The sequence below is a fragment of the Motacilla alba genome, chromosome 6 (assembly GCF_015832195.1).
Source record: "Motacilla alba alba isolate MOTALB_02 chromosome 6, Motacilla_alba_V1.0_pri, whole genome shotgun sequence".
NCBI lineage: Eukaryota > Metazoa > Chordata > Aves > Passeriformes > Motacillidae > Motacilla > Motacilla alba.
This window is the reverse complement of record NC_052021.1, coordinates 22,292,568-22,313,449: the sequence shown is the minus strand read 5'-3', so window position 1 is coordinate 22,313,449 and position 20,882 is coordinate 22,292,568. Positions and strand designations below refer to the sequence as shown.

Genomic DNA, 20,882 nt, shown 5'->3' with positions numbered 1-20,882 from the left:
TAGTCTTAATACTTTTTACAATTCTTTAGCATAAACTTTCCCCAGCAGTACTTCTCCTCTAATTCTGAAGAGGTTATTTCCATCTTTATTTTCCTAGGAATGCAGCAGAAGCCACTGAGGCTCTGTACTTTTTGTTCCCTTGTTTGTGAATCAAGTGAGGGCCAAAGTCCAACACTCAGGGATGGCAGGGCCAGCATCTGCCACTGTCCTGCTCAGTCCTGTGTGTCCAGAGAGGATGTGGCATACTGGCACCTGTGGTTACTTGTCCAGGTGTGTGGCATATGAGGCTGGCTGCAGTTTGTTCAGCATCACTAAGTCGGGTGTAACCCTCTATTAACTGCCAGTATGACCTTTACTTAGGTGTAGAATCACTGGTGCCCACTGTGATGCTGATACACGCTGTAGAAGGGGTGCAGACAATGCACATTGTCTGAGAGGGTTCTCTGGAACTGCAAACTTTGATCCATTTCTCTGGATTTTGTTGTGAATCCTTGCTGACTTTTGTTGTGCACATCCTATGACTTGTTGCATCCTGGGGAGAAGTGAACAGCATGTGTATCAAGCATTGTGTATGTTACATGCCAGGTTCTTGCAGTGGATGTCTTTTCTCTAAAGACTTTTTAATCCCAGTGTGATGTTAAAAATAATAACGTAGCTTTTCAGTACTATGTATCCTATCCTTAAGTAATGCTGACTTAGCCAGAGGGCTTGACGCCAGTATAGCATCCCAGAGCATTAAAATAGATTCTCTTTGTTAATTTGTATGCTGAACATGGAGGAATTTGGAGGTGGATTTTGAAACCAATGTGACTTAATAACTACAGGGGGCTAAGCAATCAAAGCATTAAAATAGATGTGATTCTCTGCAGCAGTAGTACTTAATTTCATAGAAAGAACACTTGTGATGAAAGGGAAATGGTAAAAATACATACTGCCTTTTTTTTTTTTTTTGTTAACCCTTGATCTGGATGACAGTTGGTGCTTAGATCTTACTATTCCTAGGCATGCTTTTTATCAAATGAGATTCAGGGCTCTGTATATATGCAATTAGTTGTTAAGAGAGCAGTTTGGTAAGTCTAGTGTAAGTGTTTTTCTTTGTGATCCGCAGTATCCCGGCTTTCATGTTTGGTGCTTAATGAAAGTCAGGCAAATACCTCTGAGACCTGCTAAGCTTTTCCTTTTATCCTGAGCAGCAATTCTTCAATATGATGTAAGCAAACACTATGCAGGGTTTCCACCTGTGTGTAGATACTGCAGGTGGCAGTCATATTTACATGCTGAATATGTTGCACTTTGGCTTACTCTTTTATTACTGTGCTTGTTTAGTGGTAACGTCACACCAGTAACACAGTTGTGTGTAGATCTATGGCGATCGATTACTACTTTGTAATTAAGGTGCTATTTTCAGACGCTTGCGCGAAGTCTTTTCTACTCCGAGAATTTGTGAACCCAACCAGAGACCAGCCAACAGGTTTCATTTTTCTTTGCCCAAAAAGCTTCTCTTTTTTTTGTGAACAAGTTTTAAAACTGACTGATGCTGAGACTTAAAAAAATAAAATTAAAGTAATAAAAAAAAAATTTAGAGAAAAATAAATAACACAAAAAGTGATGTTACCCAAGCAAGGCCTTCTAATAAAGGAGTGGCCCCCTCACCCATCCCTCCCTACCTGTGCAAGTCCTGCTCACATCAGTTTCCTTCCATCCAATTAGGCGACCTGGGAGACCCAGCCAGCACCATCCGGAGGGACTACAGAGTGGTGATGGGGTACCTCCAAGAAGCTTGCAGGATGGAACCAGGGAAGGTTATGGCCACTCCACATCTCTTAAAGTACCGCTGGCTCGATCACTCCAGATTAGTGAAGAACTGCTGAGCAGAAACCAGTTTTCTACGGCTGCCAGCCATGGGCCATCTGGACTACAGAATCATGGACAGCACTTAATATTATCCAGGGAGGCTTCTTGGGCAAAACCACACTACGAATTCAATTTCAGCCGCATGAAATTCAGGGGAAATGGTGCACTCAGCAACATCAGTGACCTTCCTTTTCTTACAGAAAACTCTGCCTTTCAAAAAATGGCACTTCACACTAAACAGGATGGGAAAAAGGACGTGAGCCATTCATCTCCTGTGGATTTAAAGATACCACAAGTTCGAGGCATGGACCTTTCATGGGAGTCCCGCACTGGTGACCAGTTCAGCTATAGCTCTTTGGTAATGGGTTCACAAACGGAGAGCGCACTTAGCAAAAAGTTAAGGGCTATCCTTCCAAAACAAAATAGGAGAAGTCTGCTGGATGCTGGACCAGATTCCTGGGGCTCAGATGCTGAGCAGTCTACCTCTGGACAGCCATATCCCACCTCAGATCAAGAGGGAGATCCTGGCTCCAAGCAACCTAGGAAGAAAAGAGGGAGATACAGACAGTACAACAGCGAGATACTGGAGGAAGCAATCTCTGTGGTTATGAGCGGGAAAATGAGTGTTTCCAAAGCTCAGAGTATTTATGGGATCCCCCACAGTACACTGGAGTACAAAGTTAAAGAGAGGCTGGGCACTTTGAAAAACCCTCCAAAGAAAAAAATGAAATTAATGAGGTCGGAGGGGCAGGATGTTTCAGTAAAGATTGAATTAGATCCCCAGGGAGAAGCAGCACAAAGTGCGAATGAATTGAAGGATGAATAGGGATGTTGTAGAGTGCCAATTACTTTGCAAACTGGGTGAGCACTACTGCATAGTTCAACCATCACTGAGCGCACCTGAGTCTCCTGTTTACTGCAATGCTCTTTCCTTTGCAGTTTAGCATAGACTTATGTGAACACAGGTGAAAGATGTGCTCTGAATGTCACATTTGTAAATTTTTCTGGCCGAGTATGGCACAGTTTCCCTCCTTCACCTGCCCACTGCCCTCTTTATTTCTTTGTTCCTTTTTTTTTTTCTTTTGCCTTTTGCATGTTTCTCTGTAATAGAGAATTGAGTTACCTCACAAAGAATGCAGATCTGTAGAAGTGGACATCTTGCCTGTAGAGCCTGCCTGAACTTCTGATGTTGGATTTTTTATATCTGCCTTTATAGAAATAAGTCCACTTTGTTAAACTGACACTCTCCTAAATCCAGGCAATTCTCAAATGAAAATCAGACTGTCATTCTTCAAAAATGTTTCAGAAATCTTTTTTTTCCCCTTCTTATTTTTTGTTGATCCAGTTGATTGAAAGGTTTGAGCTAAATCAAATTATTTAGGAATGGTACCTCTCTTGAACTCAGATTTGTTAACTAGATAGATAATCAATTGGGTCTAATTAGGCTCTCCACTGTTTTCTTTCTAAATTAACTGTACTTACCATTTGCTGTCTGCTTAGTGCTCACCCGGAGGGGAGGGGAGGGAACATACACTACCTTCAGAAAATGTCAGTTAATTATTTATAACACTACCTTCACTGTAATTTTATTTGGTGTTTTTGAAAGGTGATATTTACACTCACCTGCTTGAGGATGTAGCCTTATCTCATGGAAGACAAGCTTCTCACAGTCAGGAGCAGTCAGGGTACACTAAATGATGTATTAGGGTATGCCTCATTATACCAGAACTATGGTTCTTTGTGACCTTTACACTTTTTACAGACTTGGTTCTAAGTTTACTAAACTATGTGGTCCCAACAGCTAGTTTAAATGACTCTAATCCAGGGATGGGGGATTTGTGTAACAAACTACTGTGATACCGGGGGTGGAAAAAAAAAAAAAAAGGAAAAAAAAAATAGCCCACAACATGGTGATCTCAAACGTTACAACCTCAGTAGTCTGCCCAAATATCCACATTAGTGAAGGAGCTTGTTAATGTTCAGGGAAGAAGTAAAACACTGGTAGCCTGATCTAATTCAGGCTCTGCATCATATCTATCTGTAATACTGTCAGGGTCGAACACTCAATGAATGGGTGTTTCCTTTTTAAATATTACAGTTGCCAGTAGCAGGAATTAAGTCCTGCTTTTTTGTTGTTGTTTTTATTTAATCTATTTTGATAGTGGTTTAGCACATGCTAGAATAAGCATTTAAACACCATTTAAAAAAGCACTCCTTAAACCACAAATCTGGGGTTTTTTTCAGTATGGTGGTATCTTTATGCTTATATGGAGATCCAGGATAAGTTTTGTACTGAACTTTTATCTTTGATACTTTCTGCGGGAGTGGTCAGTAACTAAGTGGAACTTACTGGACTTACCACAACATGACCAAATCGTAATTGCTGGTTCTTCAGGTAGAAGCAATTTGGTCTTAATCTGTGCAAAAGGTAGATAGAATTACCATTTTTTCCCCATTTGCACAACCAAAAGAAGCATTGGAGTTTTTGTGTGAGAGCATTAAGTGATGTCAGTGAAAGTGGTCTCTCAAAGTTCATGGGAGGGTGGCCTAGGTAGCCCTAGGGATGCTGAATGACTTCTGGAACAGTTGATTCTATTAGCCTCTCCCCCTCCCCAGCAACTTCATATTTTCAAAGGTTAGGCACACCATTGCTGTTGTTTTAAATATGCACTGCTCATTCTTGAAATGGACTGGGCATTTGGCCCCAAGTATACTTTATTTTTGTTTACTTAATATATTTTAGTCCTCAAAATCCTGGTTCCTTGTAGTTTTCTAGTTTTCATCTTGACATTTAAAGCAGTTTAAGCTCAGTAGCAGTATATAAACTCTGCAATACGTTCCAGTTTAGCTGGTGATTGCAATAAAGGCGCAGTTTAAGGTGTGGTTTCATCTGCTGTTGGAGGTTATGGTAGAAAGTTTGTTGCAAGTTAAAAAAAAAAGTAACACAGTTTTACTTTTGAGAGAGGTTTAACCTTTTGCAGTTGTCCTTATTTAAGAAACATGAGTTGAGTTTTATAAAACTTGTCACTGTAGTGTACGTGGAGTGCTCATTTTACTAACCTAAATATTTTGTATGTGTATGTTTAAGTGGGTGACAATCGTGCAGCAGAAGAATGGTGTGCCTACCCTTTAATGCTGCAGTTTTAAAAGAAAATTTGTCTTGTCATTTCAGACTGTAGGCTAAGAATTGTAAATAGATAGTGAGAAGTTGAGTACTCTTTTATTTGCTTTGGTTAGGAAGTGGATTTAAAAAAAAAAAAAAACAACAACAAACCAAACACGTAACTTTCTCAGTTTAAATGTCCTGAGACCTGAAGATTGTAATACTCATAACTGCAAAGCTTTTAAACACAACACTTGATCTGTGATAACTTAATATTCAGGTAATCTTTCTTTTTAAAGAAGCTTTTGAACAACCATATTTCCTCCAAAGGTCTCTGTTTAAAAAGGAAAAAAAAGAAAAAGTGTAGATTATTTTTTAAGCACTAATTGCATTACATTGGTAACTGCAATATGAAATAGCCATTATTGTTTTGTGAAGCATGGTTGAGATTAGTTAGTGGTCCCTTTTTAAAATTTCATGAGCCTCTCAAAAAATAAAAACAAATTTAAAAAAAAAGCTGCTGAATATTCAAAAGATATATATTTTACCTTATTGTAGGTTTTGTAAATTTAGTCTGTAATATTCAGGTGCACCTTTTAATGTTACTTTTTTTGTTTCAAAGTCCCATCTAACATATTTTCTCTGAGGTGATTCATCACTTAAGGCTAGTATCACTCTAAGTGCTGCAGTGATCACTAATATTTTGTTTCATTTTTCACTACATATATTTTGCAGGCGCTTTCAGTGTAGCTAACTAGTAGTATTTGGGATCATTTTAAATATATGATTGGAATTAATGTTTGTCCATTAGCATGCTTAATTTTCTGCTGACCAGCAGTTTGCATGGCCAAAATCCCTGGTTGACCATATTTTGGTGTGGGAAGGTGTGGTTCACTGCGGTCTTTGTAACAAAAGCCTTGTTTCTCATCTTATTCCTGGTAAGTGGATGCTTATGTTACTTGGATCACTTGGACAGGAGAAAGATTTTAAAGGCTTCTCCTGCTGCTCTTGTGAGATCGCATTAACGTGTAACATAGACAAACTGCAACCCTGTAAAAATCGAGACGTTGTTAGGAGGAGACCTTTCGGGTATTTTTTGTCACTAGTTTTCTCTTATTCCCGAGAATGTCCATCCAATGTAGTTATTGGACTTAACAGTATTGTTGTGTACTACGTTGATGTAGCTGACAAAGCCTGACAGCAAGAAACTGTGAATTATATTTGTGGCAGTCTCTGAAAACTAGTTTTTCAGTCCAAGTACCATGAAGGAGAATCCCCCTCCCCTACCCCATCCTAGAAAAGTAATTTTATATTTTGTGTGTATAAAGTTTTAAGAATCGAAGTTTCATATTGTACTGAAGTTTAGGTGTCGCTTGGTAAATCTTTGCTGCAGCATATAATTGAAGATGAGTAAGGCTTAGTGTGGTAGGGGTCCTGGTGTGGAGTTAATTATCGTACAGTTCTGGTGGGAAAGCCCAACATGTATGAAATGTGTCCTTTTTTTTTTTTTTTTTAATTTGGATTTGTAAGATGTTAAAGTGCTTTTTTAGAACTCTGACCTATTACAAACTATTACCTCACTTTCAGCCAGCTGGATCCTCATTCCACAGTGTTGTAGGCATTATTGTGGCTGTAATGCTTGAGTACAGCTATAGAGTTGAACGTTTCCAGTTAGATATTGTAGGGACACGTTTCTGGACTCATTTTTGTCTAAAGATTATTTATTTTCCAGTCATTCCCTGATTTTTTCTAAAGGTTCAAGACAGTTTCCTTTAGAATTTCTCATTTTTTCCCTGTTGCACAGGAGAAGTTGCTCCATAAGCAATACAGGTATGCCTTTACTTTCTTTTTTGTTGCAAAACTCATAACTTGATGCTTGCATTACCAACCCTACTGCTAGACCTGAATTCAAACTCTGAACTTTTTTGGCAGTTGGAGAAAAAAATATTTTTAACAATGCAGGGGTACAGATAGGATAATGCCTCTAGTAAGGGAACACGTTCAGCTTCTGTGTTCTCTTGCAACTCCTGCACGACATTTTTTGCAGAACTTTCTACTGCTGGAGGATATTCCTAAACACTGGAGGTAACTGCATTTGTGTTTAGACTGGGTAAGAGCAGACAAAGAATAGTCTGTGCTTTGTCTTGTGGCAGGCCAGCATTTGCATCTAAATATTTCTTTCATGAGTACTCAAGAGTACATTGCCTTTCCCTGGAAATTCATGGGAGCTGGCAAAGTGATTTAGTAGCTTTAGGGTTGAGTAAGCTTTGTGAAACAACTTTTTAATTCTGATTGAATTGCTTTTTGTATCATCTGCAACGATTGTTATACAGGCAAAACTGGAATTTCCATGTGTTTCTTTCCAGTTTACTTTCAAGTAATGCTCTTAAGATGTCCTTGAGTCTTAGGAGAAGAACACAGTGTCCAAGGAGTGAAGGGAGCACTCTACTGTTCCCTTTTTTTCTCAAAAACAGTGTGGCTGCATCTGTAACGTAAAGACCTCTTTCTTCAGTGAAGACAAAATTTGAACTCTTTAGTATAAGAATGCATACTCTTATTGCAGTCCAAAATCTTAGGAAGGCGAAATTATTAACCTTATGGAAAGATTTGTCACAATATTTTAAATAGCTAAATTCTCTGCCAAATGTTAGAAGTAGGATGGGAAGGGTTGTTTCCCTCATTTTCATGAGGATCAGAAACCTCTAGGTATTCCCCACAAATGTTTCAGAAATTAAATGTAATTTCAGTCTAGGTCAATGTTGCTTTTTCTTGGCATCAGTACGTAATGTTGGCTAATATTGTTTTAGAAAGCTGTAAGAAAATAATTTTGAAACTTGTTTTGGTACTATAAAGGTTTCTACTTGATCTTGAATTATATTGAAAATTCAGTAATTGGAACCTTCAGAAACCTAAAAATCTGCGCTGCTAGTTGTATGCAGTTCTGATGAATGTAGCAGATAAAGTAGCCACTCTAGTGACTCATTTCAGATTATCCAGTGTATAAACACAGTGCGCTGTGATGACCAATAGGCAGAGAGATATTACAAGCTCAAAATGATCTGTAGGTCCACTTTATGTAAGCTGCTAAGTACTTAAAGCATTCCAGTGTCCATCTCTCTCTCTCTCTCTCTCTCTCTCTCTCTCTTTCCTGTTCTTTCTTTAATTGGGGCCAAGTCTTTAAACCAGTATTACAGGAGCAGTTTTGGACCTCATGTCCTACTGAATTATACCTATATTCAGGTATTGTCATAAAAACCTTCATGTTAAGAGAGCTTTATTGAATCCTCACAAGAATCTCTCAGCCCAGTTACAAAATCAGTTTTCCTGGGTGATGTACTGGAACGGAGGATTTTTTTTAGCCTGTCCAGGGTATTTAATTTACCTTCTTAAAAACAAACATCCCCACCAGTGCCCCTGTGCTTGTCTCTACTGAATTGGTAAATATAATTTAGGAGGACTCAAGATGATAATTACCTTACAGAGCAGGGATTAGGACACAGGCTTCATTTTGACTGGAGCAGGAACAGTTAACATCAAAAACAATTTCTCTCATCATCACCCAGCACAGTTTATCTTCATATTTTTTTCCTACTCAGAAATAATGAGGATACTACTAGAGCTACTTAAAGAGTTTATCAATTACTTGGTGCTACATTTCTCAAATAGTTTTGCAGAGAATACTTTTTATGCCTGCGTGAAAACATGTAAACTATAAAAAGCACTTGTCTGACCTATTCTAAAGTACCAGAAAAGGGATAAATAACTGCAGCACTTTCTCTGTTACAATGCCAGAGTCTTAATTAAATCTGGTCTTCAGGTTATGAAATACTTCAAATATACAATCTAGGATCATGAACAGCTTGTCAGGTCAGATCACAAGGTTTCTTGGGATATTAATCTGTCTTTTAAAGACTAGTACAACAAAATATTCTGGAGTTCAGGCAGGGGATGTATATATACATGCCTGGTATTTTTAACTGATCATTTCAGTAGGCCATTTCAGGGCTTAACATTGGGAATCTGGGATGATGGGTAGGGAAGGGAAGTTTCCCAAACTGAAAAAAAAACCATTTTGGACCATTGTTTAATGTTCAGTTTGAAAACTATATCACAAGAAAAATGGGTAGGGATTCTTTCTCCCTTATGCCTTCAGGGAATGAGTAGTATTTAGAATCTCTGGCTGAAATTCAAGCCTTTTTACCGTGTAAATTTTTAATATAAACTCATTGACATGCTTTTTACATCTGAGGACTGAAAATGGATCTTAATGTTTAAGTTGTGGAATGGTATATTTCTTAAATGAAGGGGGAACATTTAAAAAAAATAGATTAGAATACCAGCATTAGTGAGCTTAAGGAATTTTAGTATGTAATAGCAAAGTATAGCAAAGTATTTGATTAAAAAATTAATCTTGAATTGCTAGTCTGTAACTAGGTGCATTCTAATTTAGCAGGTGAATATTCTTTACTTATCGATATATGATGGGCTTTTTGCAAATAGAAACCTTTATCTGAGTCCCACGTGTTGCTTGTACTGATGGGATGTATGCTTACAGCAGCTTACTGCTGCTTTAAAATGTATAAAATGTTTTGAGTGTTTGCTCATAACTCTTTTTAACCTCCACTTGTTAAATTGTCAGACATTGGTATTTTATCAGTCCGCAGTGTAAGTTTAAACTAATGTTCTTAGGAATCCAACTTGTACACACACTGTTTAAAAACCCTCAGGGACAGTTTACACACTATCCTCACTCAATTCAGGTACTTGTACTCTCTTCTTAAACCTAGCAGTGACTTGTATTTTGTTTTGCTTTTCTTTTGACGTGCTGATAGCACATCCTTGATGAATGTCAACTTAAAACTCAGTTCAGGTATCCAGGTATAACTCAGCCAAACGGATTTTAAAGCTGCATATTTACTCTCCAGCACACAGTGCCTCAGACACTTATAGTGGCATTCTGTATATTCAGTTATTACTACTGAGCAGATCGCGTGGGGGTTCCTGGTATGTATTGTAAGAAATTCCTATGTATATTATATAATATGTATTATATTATATACATATATAGTATATATGTTATCTTAAACTTATATATTTTAAAATGCCACTACTAGCCAGCGCAGCTAAAAATGAAATACATTCCCAGCTGCTTCTGCGAACAGCAGAGGCAGCTTCTTAACGTGGCTCTTGCTTCTCTCTCACCATAACTACTTCTAACCTCAAGCACGGGTCCTTGGCTGTCTGACCTCTACACTCTAGTTATGCAATGTCCTTAGAGAATTCTGTGCACTGGCCACTGTGATGGAAACCAATGGGCCGGGAGTGCTTTGAGTTTATTAGTAATTGTTCTGCCAAAGTTGGTGTTTGTATGACAAGCATGTAAACCTGTCAGATAATCAGCAGAGGTCCAGGTTGTCCATAATTACTTCCACCTCCTGGGTAGGACCAGAGCTCACGAGGTGCCTCCTTTCCAAGGCTGAGCATTATTCACTGAACACCTGCAGTGCCTCTGTGCTGTGCTCACCTGGAGGCCAAGCCTGAAACTAAAATCTGCCGTTCTGCCTTCACGGTGATCTGTTGGCAGTCGCAAGTCAGCAACACCTCTGCTTTATTATTTGACACTTTACATCTAAAAAGTCTTCTCTTTCTATTTATGTAACCCATAGTCTTTGAAGAGTATGGAAAATGGCATTTCTCTCTGACCTCTAGAAGTTCAAGTGTCATGGGAAAAAAAAACAGGAACCCCCCCCTTTACTCTTATGGACCTCATTTCAATATACTGTTTACAGTTTGACGGAATTGTATAATTTAATATTTCTCTTGTACTGTAGTTTATATTTATTTACAGATTTTTTTTGTACTGTGTGATTTGAATTTTTTGTTCCTTGCTATGATCAATGTTTTATGTAGTAGAGCACTTATGATCACAAATTAAGGTTTTTGGTTTGATTGCACTACATTAATTTTTTTAATGCAGTTCTGATTTTTTGACTGGACTAAATAAGCTGTGTCTTAATGTATGTGATAAGTACTTTTAAATTTTTATTTCATGTGGTCCATTTATTTTTTGCATTGTATGTCAAAGCGCTAATTCTCTTGTTGTGCATGTGTAAGATTTAATGGCTCCATTGTATTATTTGACCATGTCATTTTGGAAACACATTCCCAGCTGTAACGTTGTGTATGGTAGTTTTCACTGGATGCTAGACTTTTCAAAACCACTATTCTTCTAATAAATTTTGTTGTGAAAAACTTCAAGGGGTTCCAATTCTGTTGTTCCTAATGTGCTTTCTAAATGCTTATTACTAATAGCCCAAGGATATGAGATGGAAACTATCGCAAGGGGGAGAAGCAGGGGAGGAAGTGAAAATAGAAGGTGAAGCAATTTCTGGCTGAAGGACTGAGCTTTGGAATCTCCATACTCCGTTGGGTTCTTGCCCTAAATAGGATTGACGGTAAAGCTGCTTTAGCAGCTGGGTAGGGAATACATGTGAAAGCTGAAACGCTGTCTCATAGCAGCCTGGTCTCATGAACTCCCGTACTCTTAATTTGTGCTTCCCTACTGGCCACCTTAATTTCCTTAATTGTAAATAATTTATCCAGTGAAGAACAAACAACCTCTCAGGAGGGAAAATAAAAGGTGGTGTAGTGATGTTCACCGAGCACTTAGTAATGAGCCAAGCTAGGCACAGAGGTAGTGAAAGCGTGGCCAGAGCCCCGTGTGGGTCGGTTTTGGGCTGTGGGGTGGCAGCGGGCAGAGCACCGGTTGGGGCAGTGGAGCTTTGTACTGCAGCGCACGTCACCAGGCCCAGGCACCTTGCTCAGCTGCTCACCGAGGCACTGGTGTCACTTTTATTTTCTCTGCAGCTTTATTTTCTCTGTTCTTCTTCTGCAGAGGGCGCAGGCCCCCAGCTCCCCATTAGCGCAGGGAAAGCTCCAGCAACTCCATCGTGCTGTCCCTCTGCACGGGGGCACAAGGCAAATCCAGCAGTGACACCGCACTGCAGCCGGCCCTTCTCCAAGATCCCTGTTTACTTTCTCGTGCCTGTACTTTGGGTTGAACGACTTTTGACGTTATGCATTATTGATACTGAAATGCTGAATACTAAAAAGTAGGTTACACTAAGTGGTGTATAATGGAACCTACGTGAGTTTAGGCATTTCTGCTAACCTTTGTGTTCAGTTCTACGATGATTTTGAGAGTGATGCATAGGGATTTCCTAGCTTTAGGAAAATTCATAATGCTGCACAGTATCTAGCCCAGGTTTCTTTTCTCCTGAGAAATTGCCTTTCTTAGCATGTGCTATTGAAAAGTAGGTAATTTAGGGTTTGCATTTTTCAGTGCCTTTTTTGTTTTTTAAAATCATTAAATAACTGTTACGTTACAAACTAATGATTGTATTTCTTGTGTACTAATGCCAATACTAAAAACAAAAAGCAAAATGGTAATTGAGTGCTGTCATTGGTTTGGCTTTACCAGGCAAATTCCTCTTAAGTAAAAAACTTGGTTTAACTAGAGACTACATCTTACACTTATTCAGGAATAGTGAGTTTTTATGTGTAAATAGCTTGAAAGCCTTGTGCAGTAAACTATCATTTGTAATATTTTTTTCTCTTTGTCTGAATACATCTGTCAAATCTGTGAAAATAGCCTTTGAAAGTGATGAACCATATTCCCATCTGCCATTCTTTAGGATGCATTACACTGTGCAGGCTTGTCCCAGAACATTTTTAATTGACACTTTTAGTCCTGCGATTATCAGAAATACCACGTTTTTCTGCTTTTCCTGAAGGACTTGCTGATGGTCTCGCACTGCTAAGATGAAATTGTTCAAACTTAAATGAACACAGTCTTGATTTCTTCTTTTAAAAGCTGTTTCCTTTATCATGACAAGATTTCACAAGATGTTGCATCTAGACCCAGAAAGAAGCTTCCATGCTGTTGTCTCTTATAAAAGTAGAAAAGAAACACAATTAGCCCTGTTAGGCAGCTTTAAAAGTCACCTGCTAATTTCCTTCTGCTTGTTTGAACTCAGGGTGGGTTTTGAGCTGCTCACTCTGTTACTGGAAGAGGCAGCTGCCTCTTTTGTACCTGCAGGAGCATATTTGGTCACCTTCTAAAGTAACAGATCCTTTGTGGAATAGCTGTGGACTGTACCCCCACGTACACCTGGGTCATTTGCTACAGTGCAGATATTCCCTCAGATGTGGAATGAGAGGCTCTGCTCATTGTTATCTGTGGAAGGAAGAGCTGCTGGGAGGGGAAGAGCAGGAAGCTTCAGCTTCAAGTGCACCTGAAAGTTTTGGCGTTTAAGCTAAACCTGTAAGGAGGCAACTCCCTGAGCTCAGCATGAAGGATCTGAAAGCTGGAAATTAGCTTAATTTTTGTGAGTGAAGCTGGTTAATTAAGGGAATTCCTGAGCATGACAGTTTCACCTTCCCATGTAACCAAAGCCGAGCCCTTGTGGTGTGGCTCCTCAAAGAGCACCAGTGCAGAGCTTGCTCTGGCGTCTGCAGTGAGACAGAGCACCAGCAGCTTTCCTGCCTGAGCATGCTGAGCTCTCTCATTTCCTTGAGGCATGACAAAAGTGGGTCTGGGGGAGGGGGAGGATTTAAATCCTGATTCAGGAAGATACTTCAGCAAATCACTATTTTCTTAATCTGCCAACTCTGCTCTGGCAGATGCCCAAACAAGGGTACTGGCTGAATGGAGGTTTTAACTGGAAGTGAAGAGCAGGTTCTTGGACCTGTTTAGGAATATGATTCATACACAGAGGAACAGAGCTACAGATGAAAAGCAATTTCAAAAAAATGAGCTGGAAGTGTTAGGGCAAATCTAGGATTATGGATTTTGATACAATGAAGATGGAAAAGAGATGAAAGAGAAAGTTGATCTTTTTCATGTAATTACTCTTGAGACACTTTAGTAGATGTTACAATGCTGGAAGGATCCCAATTTGTGAGAGTGCTGATTCCTCTGATCTGGTACATTTGATGCAGACTCCGTAACTTGAAATCCAAGGTGTTCTCAGCTGTCTAGTAAGAAAATCAAAAGAAATGTGAATGACTTCACACCTATGAATTATGAATTAATTAAGTTCCTTCTTACCCACCTACTTGAAAACTGCAGACAACACAATCTTTAAAAGCTCCCTTTTGGTATCATGAAGAGGGAACACAAAACAATTACATCTTGTTTTTACAGGTCACTTCGAATGTTTCAAAATTACAGATCACATTTGAAATAGAACTTCTAAAAATCTTCTCTTGCTGCCTCCTCCTCTGCAGGTGTCTCACAGCTCTGCAGGAGTCTGTTCCCAACATACTTAACTAAAAGGCAGATTTTCATATGAGATGGCTACAGCTCAGATTTCCAGGAATTGTTTAAAAGCTCAACTAAAATTAGAAGCGCTTAAGGTATACTTCAGAGGACAGAAATACAATCACTGCTCCCTGAACATACAATAGTTGCCTGTATGAAAACACAGCTGCATCTCCATAAGGAGCTGACCAGAGTCCTGGACCATAACCCACCCAGCCCTCACATTAACACCATGAGGGATGGGGCAGAGGCTTCAGCTGTTGCCTGTTCCTGAGCCTGCAGTGGATCTGTTGCTGTGTGGTTCCTGCCTTGTCTCCCTGGCTGTGGTTTCCAGGGCTGGCTTGGTCATAGCTTGCTTGCCTGCCTTTTCTTGGCTCCTGCTCCAGGTGCAGATCAGCCAGCCGTGTGCTGACAGGAGGAGTGGTTTGTCTGTACAGGATTATCAGCAAACTGCCTGTAAAAATTACAGTGCTAAGTAGGTTACACCTGCTCAGGTTTGGAATTTTTTTTTTGCTGATGTGCAACGGGATCCCATTGTCTCATGTCCCAGATCCCTCCTGCCCAGCTATTGAAGTGTGGGGCTTGCTTAACTCATTTGGAATGACTTTGAAAAGGGCTTTTATGGTTTCCTTTCTTAAAGCCGAGCCTTTCTTCTCCCTGAGCTTTAGAGGAAGGCCCTGACACTAATTGTTGAGTTACTCTGGGACTGCAGGGAACATCTGACACTAGGAGAAGCCAAACAGCTTCCCTGCGTGTGTGAAGGGGTTTTTCATACACACAGCCAATATTGTGCTGGGTCCCTTGCTGTAATCTAAGCCTGAGGTGGTTGCTTGGAGGATCCACTGGTTTCCACCACGTTCCCCTCTCAGGTGAAGGTGGTATTACAGTTTTTTCATGCTTTTAGGTGCACTGTGGTCACAAATGGTATCGTCCTCAGATTCCTTTCAGGCCTTTAAAACAACTAGCACAACTAGCTGCATGTGAGTTGTTATCAAAGGTTTAAAACAAACTATTTGATTTTGAAAGGAGACAGTAAAAAAAGACCCAATAGGATTCTGGTTTTGCATAAGAAGCTATCATAGCAAATACACTCTGTTTGTACAGAAGTACAAGTTTTTTCCTTGTTTCTATCCATCAAACATCAGCTCAAGGTGCAAAAGCTAAACAAACTTACTTGGTACCTGAAGTGTGGTTGTTAATAACTAAGTTCTGGTCGGGCCATGGTGGCAGCTGCCTGACCTTACTGCTCACTAGAGGTCTATCTAGCTGAAATTCAGTGAGCTTTGCTGCTCATGCTCAAAAGCAAGTAGATTTTGCTCCTGTTTCAGGCCCTGTATTGGCTTTTCTCTAACAGACACAAGTGTGTATGGTAAAGGTGACCACTCATCTGCTCTTTATATCTAGCCACCTTGCACATACCTGTCCTTATGTTGGTGTCTTTACTTTTGTTTGAGTGTAGACTGGATTTCTAATTGATAAAAGGAAAAATAACATAATTCAGGATTTAAAAGAAATATGCTCTGCTCTCAATTATATTCTTGAATTTGTAATAATAATTATATAATGTAATATTGTAATAGAATAATAAAGCTTAAAATCAAAGTGACAAAGGTAGTGCCTTAGTGCTGGCAAAGAGCAGATTGATTTGGCTTTTTCATCTGTTCTTTTATGTCTCATGAGCAAAACAAGGACTTCCATTGCAAGATTTATCAGAGTACCAAGGCCTCAGCAGGACACAGGGAATTTGGCAGTCAGCCTTCTGTGGGTCAGAATTGTCACAATGTGCACTGTTTGGGCTCTGGTGTCACTACCTGAACATCTGAGTTGCTGTGAGCAGGATTTTTCAGAGGGGGTTTAGCTGTGGTTTCTGGGTATGGTCCCGTTGTGTATTTCTCTGGTCATAAAAAGCACCGTGCAAATGCCAGCGTCCCCTTAGCATTTTTGTCTCATTACAGCTGCGTAGTTAAGAGTGAGTTCATTTCTGTGAGCTCTCAGGGTTTGCATAGTGCACTTACTGTTAATAAAATAAAAAATGTCTGCAGCAGAGGAGATCTGCAATTGCTTGATGGGCAGCATGTGCTAATGGGTCATCATCGCTTTGGCTTTCTCTGTGAAAGTTAGGGACTCGTTTTCCTGCTGGAGGGACCAAGAAAGCACAGAAGTCAGAGGGAGGCAATCTGTGGAGGCATCTCGGGGGGATCTGCAGGGCTGTGATGCTTGCTTCTTCCTTGCTGCGCGTGAGGAGTGATGAGTCACCTCTGCTTTTTCCAAAGGATCTCTTCCTTTGCTGGCATAAGCTGTTGTTGATGATTTTTTTCATTTTATTTTTCCTTTTATGACAAACCAGCAATTGATGAGTTTTGTCAGCAGTATTAAAAAACAAACAATACCGATCATTATGCTGCGTTAAGGAAAGTCACACAGAGATAAAGTACATTTCAACTGCAGCATCCATTTGCAAAGGGTAAAATGCCAGTCGAGGAGGCTTTAAATATGGTAAATACCCCTAAAGTAAACTGGGTATATTAGTAGTGATGGAATGTTACATACTAAGCAAGGTGTAGTTCCCTACCTCAATTTACCACGTAGCTGCACAAATACTGGCTGTGTGGGGGAAGATGGAACCTTTCTTAGTGGACATCTGCCAGGGTCAAATGTGGTTTGGATTTGTCAGTCTTCCTCTAGCACTGCGATGTGTGACAATATAAACAAGGGAGAAAAATAATTGTGGGCCAGGATATCAAGGTGAATTTTTGAGAGGAAGAATAGACTCTCTTAAGAGAGGGAGGAAGGACAAGAGTGTGTCATGACAAGGGTTAAAAAAAAAAAAAGACGATGTGAGGGATGTGCAGAAATGGAAGGATGAGAGGTTTGAGCTGAAGGGGAGGGGTATGCATTAGCGCAGAGGAAATCTCTCCTCACTGGTATGCACAGAGACATTTCCTGCCTTATGTTTTGGTTTCTTAATAGTTATCTGACTATAAAATTAACCTACATCATTTAATGGTGGTTGAATGGCAGCTAAATTAACCCACTTTCAAAATAGAGCTTACCTAGCCCATCAGCTCTGCGACAGTCTTGTCCCCAGGCATCCAGGGCTGCCATCCACATCTCTGCCTTAACCTATTTCCCAAGCAGCCAGCCAAAGTGGTGCATCAGAAACAGGCTTTGCTGCTCAGCCCAGCTGCTGACAGAGAGTAGGGACGTGTTATCAAACCGCTAATTCATATTTCACCAGGCATTCCCGTGCAAGGAGGGGTGCCGTTGGCACGTGGGGAGCGCCGCCCTTAGGAGTTGTGATACTTTTTCTATTAACAATGTGGCCTTGATTATCTGAGGCCCAATTATCTGAATCTCCAGGTTATCTGAAATGGGGTCATATCCCCCAACATCTGTTAATTACACCCAGGATACCCTCTCCTCTCCAGATGTCTCCACTGGCCCCTCCCAAGCTTTGGCGACCGGGCTGTGCTGAGTGTGGTTAGTTCTAGTGAGTGCTCTACCAAGCTCCTGCATTTGGTTTTTTGTATCCACTCTGGGAAAAAAACCCAACCTGGATAATTGCAGAATTTGAAATCCTTGAAGTAGGCAGTAGCTGTGCATGGCAACATGTCTGTTTGAACTGGGACCAGGAAAGTCTTAGGAGAGGGTGTCCAATACTTTGGAGTTTTCTTCCACCTTTCAGTGCATGTTCAGCTTAGCAGGGGAAGGTGCAATTTCTCACAGCACAGACTATCCTAGTCACAAGCCCTCGTTCACTGCAGATAAGTGCACCTTCAGTGGGAGTTTGCTCGTTGTTGAACCTCTGCAGTTGCAGTGACTCCAGCAGACCTGTGTGTGCATGTCTGAGGTTTGGGAGAGAGAAAGTTTTGTCCCCAGTGTGCTGCAGGACAGACAGGAACTGACAGTGATGGACGCAGAGCAGGGGAGAGGCCATACACCTGTGTCACCTCAGGTCCAGAGCCAGTATATCTTCCTGGGACTGTTAAAGATACTCAGGGCATCCCTCCCTACTCCACAGTCCCTGTGGTTCATTCCCCTTTCTCTTAACTGGGTGCTGCTTTTTATAAAACGTGCAAAGCTGTGAAAATCATTGTAAGAACTTTTTTTTTGCCCTGCATGCTTTTGTTATCTGTCTTCTGGTGCTGTCTGTTTTTCTATCTATTCTGGTCTTCTGGTGCTATCTATCCTTTTGGAGCACCTAGCTCAGCAAAGATCCTGGGTAGTGCCTCAGAAAGAAACAGTCATGGTAATTTTTTTTTCCTTAAAGGGAAGATCCCAAATGAGTTTGATAATTAGAGAAATTAGCAAGGACAGTTCTGGAAAGGGTTTGAAACTTAGTATGTAGAATAGTCTTTCCAACATGATAAATTTCCCTTGGTTTTAAAGCAATAGCTCAGTGGTAAAATTTTTAATTAGTCATTAAATATTATATTAGAAGTATCACAGTGATGATAAACTACTATAGAATACAGATGGGTTTTGGGGAAGGTGGGAGTCAAGGAAGTTAGGACAGGAATATAAAAATGCAAAACTTATTTGAGGCTGCTATTGCTTTTTTTATAATGTAAAAACAGCTTTGGTTTGTTTGATTTCTATTTGTTTGCAGGTGGGGAGAAGTAATTTTTAATGTTTAACTAGTTTAAAATAAATAAACAAATAAAAGACACTACTCTGAAGGGTTAAAAGTCTGAATCTATAATGGATGTCTGTTATTTGTCCAGTCACTTGGCTGATTGTACAACCTGGATACGTTGATGAATACATGCAGCTGACAAAAAACCCAGCCAAACAAAACCCACCTATAACTTGTTTCTTCCTGCTTTTCAGTTGAAATACAAGCTCAGTCCATCCCCAAGTGCGTCACCAAGGACAGAGTAAATTCAGGGGCCTTGAGAGCCTGGCAGCAATATTTCCATAGTTATTTTGGCTGTGCTTTGCACAACTTCAGCTTTTAATTTAGAGAAGGAGAGTGCTTTTTCTCCTTCCTAGCTGTTATGTGGAGCCGCAGCTCTTTGCATGCTGCTTTTCTGTTTTTTTTTCAGTGCAGTAAGGGAGAATTACTGTAGCACCCACAGAGGTGTGAAGGGACTCATTCATCTGTGTGGGGAGTGTGAGGTGCCAGGCATATTTCTGAGGATTGAAATACAGGCATTTAAACTGGTGCATCCAGTGTCAACCTTTTAATTGGGGCTTTGAAAGATGAGCTCCAGAAAATCTTGCTTCAGTGGCTTGCACTATTCGCGCCCGTGGCTGATTTGCCCATCCCCTTCAAAGGGACATCCATTCTGCCAGCAGAAGGAAGCACATCCTGCACCTCTCAAGGCACGAGGTCTGTGCTGCAGCTATGAGTGGAGATGGGTTTGAGCACAGTCAGATGGTCCCACGCCTTTCCCAGCACGTTTGCTTTTGCATGGCCATTCCAACAAGGTGAACTGGGGCTGGCAGAGAACCCATTTACCCCTTCTGCTGGGCAAGATCTCTGCATGCAGCCCTCCAGCACAGGCAAAGCAAGCCTGTCCTTGGGAAGCCACAGCACAGCCCCTTCCAAGCGCACGCCTAGCATGCGCCCCTGGGGCTGGGGTCAGCTCACCCGACTGCCAGCAGTGAGCAGGTCCCCTTTAAGAGGCCGTTCTTCCTTTGCAACCCCTCAAAAAGGCATTTCCACTCACCCTGACAAATAAATTAAGTGGTTGAAACCAACAAGGCTGGAGGTGCCACCCAAGGGCAGTGAAACGCCGCCTCAGACCTTGGGCTCACAGTGGGCATGGCCAGTGCTTTGAGTTCAGCTGATGGAGGGCATTGCTCACCAGTTAGTCTTTCTTCTCAGTCATCCACATTTCTCAAATCTCTGCTTTTAGTCAGGTTTCCAAGACACCCTTCAGCTTGGTGGGGTACTCAAGTACCTCTGTACCTCTGTTTTTGGGTGGTGCAAGGCACCTCTCTGCCAACTGGCGTAGAGTCAGCTGTCTGGCAGCAGGAGAGGGAGGGGAAGGGTCATCCCTGTAAAAATACTGAATTGGATTTTGTAAGTTTATAGCTATGTTTTGTTTCTTTTACAGAACTATAATCCTAGTGCTTAGAGTGGTCTGAAAGGAACAGAAACACTTAGCCTTGAACTTTTGTTCTGCTTCTGCTTCTTGTGCCTCTGAGGTACAAAACATACCTGTAAACTTATAATCAATCAAACCGATGTTCAAGGGCTAAAAAAAGAAACCTGAAAAGGGTACAGGCTTCAAGTTAAATAGTGAAAAACTTGGGGTGGGCAAGCCAGAAGATTGCAGTTGGCAATTGACAGGTTTTTGGAGACTGGCTTCCCAGGTGGGTTGGTATGAACCAGCTGATTTCTTTCTCCCTTTCTTCCTTCCCCTCTTGCTTCTGGAGAAGAAGGGGAGAACCGGAGGCAGGCTGGGCTGCCTCTAAAACTTTTTTTTTATGGCATTCACAAGCAGAGCAAGCAGAGCGTCACCCTCGTACAACAGGAAGGAAGAGATATGACAACCCCACCAGTGGGCTGGGGGCACTGCAGGAGCTGGGAAAAGCTCCTCAGGCTGTAGGGAGGAAACACAGATAACTTGGCCCTTCCTCTCAATGCTGTAAATC

General features: G+C 40.8%; 1 protein-coding gene across 15 annotated transcripts in view; it reads left to right on the top strand.

Moving 5' to 3' along the window:
* The window catches only part of LCOR (ligand dependent nuclear receptor corepressor), an 86,275-nt gene that overhangs the window by 52,890 nt on the left and 12,503 nt on the right, over positions 1 to 20,882 (top strand). Inside the window, exon 7 of one of the 15 annotated variants that reach the window (XM_038140141.1) lies at positions 1,711 to 11,215. The exons of the other annotated variants lie outside the window; for them this stretch is intronic. Coding sequence (XP_037996069.1) covers positions 1,711 to 2,680 — 970 coding nt within the window. The 3' untranslated portion in view covers positions 2,681 to 11,215. Of the gene's footprint in view, positions 1 to 1,710; positions 11,216 to 20,882 lie in introns of those variants that run through there. 15 annotated transcript variants of the gene reach the window in all.